General features: G+C 40.0%; 1 protein-coding gene across 1 annotated transcript; it reads right to left on the reverse strand.

Moving 5' to 3' along the window:
- Positions 1-2,346: 2,346 nt before the first annotated feature.
- LOC117996015 (zinc finger protein 888-like) lies at positions 2,347-3,467 on the reverse strand. Its single transcript, XM_034984026.2, has one exon. The coding sequence runs from the start codon at positions 3,394-3,396 to the stop codon at positions 2,347-2,349; it is 1,050 nt and encodes a 349-aa protein (XP_034839917.2). The 5' UTR covers positions 3,397-3,467.
- Positions 3,468-3,986: the final 519 nt, after the last annotated feature.

The following is a 3,986-nucleotide window of genomic DNA, read 5'->3' on the forward strand; positions in this document are numbered from 1 at the left end:
GCACTATCAAGCTCTCCACGTATTGTGCGAACAGCAATGCACATTGATGGAGCGTTATGAACACTGCAATATAATATTAGGAACACAATTTTTAAACGACGTCTCTCAAAAACTGTTCCAAGCGTCTGGTGACCAAAGAGAAAGAAAAACGTTTATTTAGCAAGTTGCGCCGCACTTCACACTTCACATCCACCTTACATCGAAGGTACATGCACACATAAACACATTCTGTAACTCTTTCGTAACGATAGCTCATTCACGTGAGACCGAGTTTCTTGTGGATGTGGCGTATGTATATTATGTAGGGAGGGCATTTCGAATCCGGGGTACAAACAATAAATCTAAGTATATCTCGTTTCATGCTCGTTGTCCACCGACAGTCGCCCACTGCTGCACTGCTGCACTGCGGCACTGCTGCACTCGGAGCGGAGGTAACCTTGCGTCGGATGTGACTTGTTCATCTCGCGGGGAAGAAGTCTGTTGCTGCGTTTGCCGCTGCTCGTTACCATTGCGGCACCTTCAAATCGAACTTTCCCTCTTTCTAATAGTTCTTCGAACTATGTGCTTCGCTCATTGCCACTTCACCTTGTTGAGTTCTCTCGGTTACTCCGGTACGTTAATGAATATCAAGCTCTTCGCATAGATCTCTTCGATAAAAATAAGTACCTACAGCAGAAAAAGAAGAGATCAACTTGCCATTTTCAAAGCTCCGTTTGTCGAGCAGCACGTCGACGACGTGCGCGGCGAAGCAGGCCGCGAAGGCTGCCAGCACGAAGACGATAGATCTCTTGTTTTCCCTCCTCCTCTGACAGTGAGGCAACTTCGTTTTGAACTTAAATTAAATCATCAATATTGGTAGAATAAGGTAAAATAAAAAATCGTGAACTTCTTTGGAGAATATAGTATTGAAAACGAGTTCATTATTACTTTATTTAGACAATATAGATTTTAACATTAATATATTTATACAATCCTGAGAATTAGGAATGGTTTATACAGATTTCATTTGTATACAGGGGAGCCCTTGAGTACATCAACCACATCACAAGAATGCCAGCAATCTAGAAAAACTGATGGTTACTGGAAAGATCGGAGAAATAACTCCGACCAAAATATAAGAGAAGTGGTTGACGCACCTACACACTACAGTACGACAAGGATCTTTTGGCACACGGCCAAAAATGGAACTAACGCCGCCATCTTGTGACGTGTCACACTGCTTTAAGTAAAAAAATCTGAAATTCACTGTTTTTTTTAATATTATAGAGCCATTCCATCACAATATATCCTGATAATAGATATAGCATAAATGTTCACTGTTTTTTTTAAATATTGTCATTCCATCACGATATTATCCTGATAATAGATACAGTATAAATGTGTCTGCATCTTATAGCTATATTTAGCACTAGGTAAATATAGCTATAAGAAAAAAACACACAAACACACAGACACACACACACACACACACACATGCATACATATGTTGTGAATCACCTACTAGCTATTTTTACTAGTTAATTGAAATTAGTTTCATATTATTATATTGTAAAGCTTGTTTAAATTATTTGGTCTCTTCAAACGTACTGTTATAATTAATAACTATTTTTAAGGAATCTGTTAAACAAAATTGTAATCCTATTTGGCCTTATTTTAAGTCTGATGTAAAATTATAATATCTGTAACGCTGTTGATTACAAATAAATGAATAAAATAAAATGAAATAATATTTGAGCCCGTAAACATGTCCTGTCCATGGTCTATCAATGATTTTGCCAATTTCTCTTTCAGTAAAATTAAATAAAACTTACAGGATTTTCAACATTGACATTTTCAAATATTATAATATAAAGTCCCAAAAATTGCTAATGAGCGTGGCCGCCATTTTAGTGACGTCAGAACTAGACTTAAGTTTCGAGATGATGGTATATTTTTATTTCGGCTGACGCCAAAATAACGTCATTTCGATGTTAATGAGACATGGTTCAAGCGCAGTAGCAATTTGCGGGACTAATATTCCTTAAAATATTAAGATAATAAGAAGAGATATTATTTGCTGGCAACCTTTGTTCTACAACTATGCCCTTGTCATTGTCATTCAAGTGCCAAAATATGCTTGTCATACTGTATCTACAATGCAATCCACACGGAAGGAAGTAGAGACAAATGGAAGAACAGCATAGCAGAGTTGTGTCCAAAGGGAACCACAATCTTCAAAGTAGAGGGAGCTATGCAGGAAGAAAATACAGACTGCAAATGACATAGAATTCATTTCCTAATTATTATGGAACTAAACAGAGACAGACCCTTGTTAGATTTATAAGAAGTTAAGAACCACCATGCTACTTAGAATATTATGTTGGTTTTGTAATAACATTGACGGGCAATGTTTTTTCTAATTCTTGCTAATGTTGAAACTTTCTTGTTGTTATGACATTTCACTTCCTTGTTATGCCTTTCCAAGCTATATTTTTGATAAAATTTCCTACAACATATATGACATTCAAACTGCAAATCTGGCACTAGTCTGTGGTAAGGGTAACGCTGAGCATGCATAGATCGCTGTGTGGAACAAATAAATCTAGCGTCACAATTAACACATTTATAAGGTTTAGTGTGGATATTAAGATCATTTTTTATGAATTTACCATTACATACTGTGCAAGATAAATTTTTGCATTGTGTATGTTTTACTATGTGTGCATTCAAACGACTTTGAGTACTATATTTTTTGTTACACCACTTACACACATTTCCATTTCCATGCATGAAACCTATATGTCTATTTAGGGATGTCTTATGACAAAAGTTTTTATCACAAATATCACAAGTGAATATGGCATCTGCTTGAGTCTTGTTCTGTTTTTGGCCACATCTTTGAAACCTTAGATGTCTGTTATATGCATTTTGGGTTTTATATACATGCTTGCATTTTTTACAAGGGAAATTAATATGGTGGCTTTGTTTGTGCTTACTTATAGAACGGTTGTTAAATGCTTTACCACATTCTGTGCATATTGCTTCTATGTGGTAATTATATGTATGTTCATTTAGCATTCTCGCCGATCCAAATAGTTTAGGACACTTTGGACATTTAATAGTTTTTGGAGCATGCAGTCTGTAATAATGACGGTTGAAATATGTTATGGCAGCGAAAACCCTCGAACAAAGTTTACACTGTACACTTTTCCCAACTCTTTCACACATATTTTCTAAAGCAATTTGTTTAGTATTTTCTTTTCCATGTTGTAGCTGTTTCTTTTCCTCTTCTCCATGTTTTAGCTGTTCATTTTCTTCTTCTCCACGTTTTAGCTGTTCATTTTCCTCTTCTCTAAGTTTTAACAGTTTGTTTCTCTCTTCTCTATGTTTTAGCTGTTCCATTTTCTTCTTCTCCATGTTTTAGCTGTTCATTTTCTTCTTCTCCATGTTTTAGCTGTTCATTTTCATCTTCTCTAAGTTTTAACAGTTTGTTTCTAAAGAGTGACTTTATGTTCCTCTTCTATCTCATTACACTGTTGACAGAGCTCCCTCACCAGCAGCTGGCCCGCTTGCCGCATGTAGTCCAGCTCCCTCACCTGCAGCAGCAGCCGGCCCGCTTGCCGCATGTAGTCCAGCTCCCTCACCTGCAGCAGCAGCGCCCGCGTGGTGGCCAGCCGCCGCAGCCGGCGCGGCGCGGACGCCGCCCCCAGCAGCAGCAGCAGCGCGGCCAGCAGCCGGCCCGCTTGCCGCATGTAGTCCAGCTCCCTCACCTGCAGCAGCAGCCGGCCCGCTTGCCGCATGTAGTCCAGCTCCCTCACCTGCAGCAGCAGCCGGCCCGCTTGCCGCATGTAGTCCAGCTCCCTCACCTGCAGCAGCAGCTGGCCCGCTTGCCGCATGTAGTCCAGCTCCCTCACCTGCAGCAGCAGCCGGCCCGCTTGCCGCATGTAGTCCAGCTCCCTCACCTGCAGCAGCAGCGCCCGCGTGGTGGCCAGCCGCCGCAGCCGGCG

This window comes from Maniola hyperantus, unplaced genomic scaffold (assembly GCF_902806685.2).
Source record: "Maniola hyperantus unplaced genomic scaffold, iAphHyp1.2, whole genome shotgun sequence".
In the NCBI taxonomy this organism is placed as follows: Eukaryota; Metazoa; Arthropoda; class Insecta; order Lepidoptera; family Nymphalidae; genus Maniola; species Maniola hyperantus.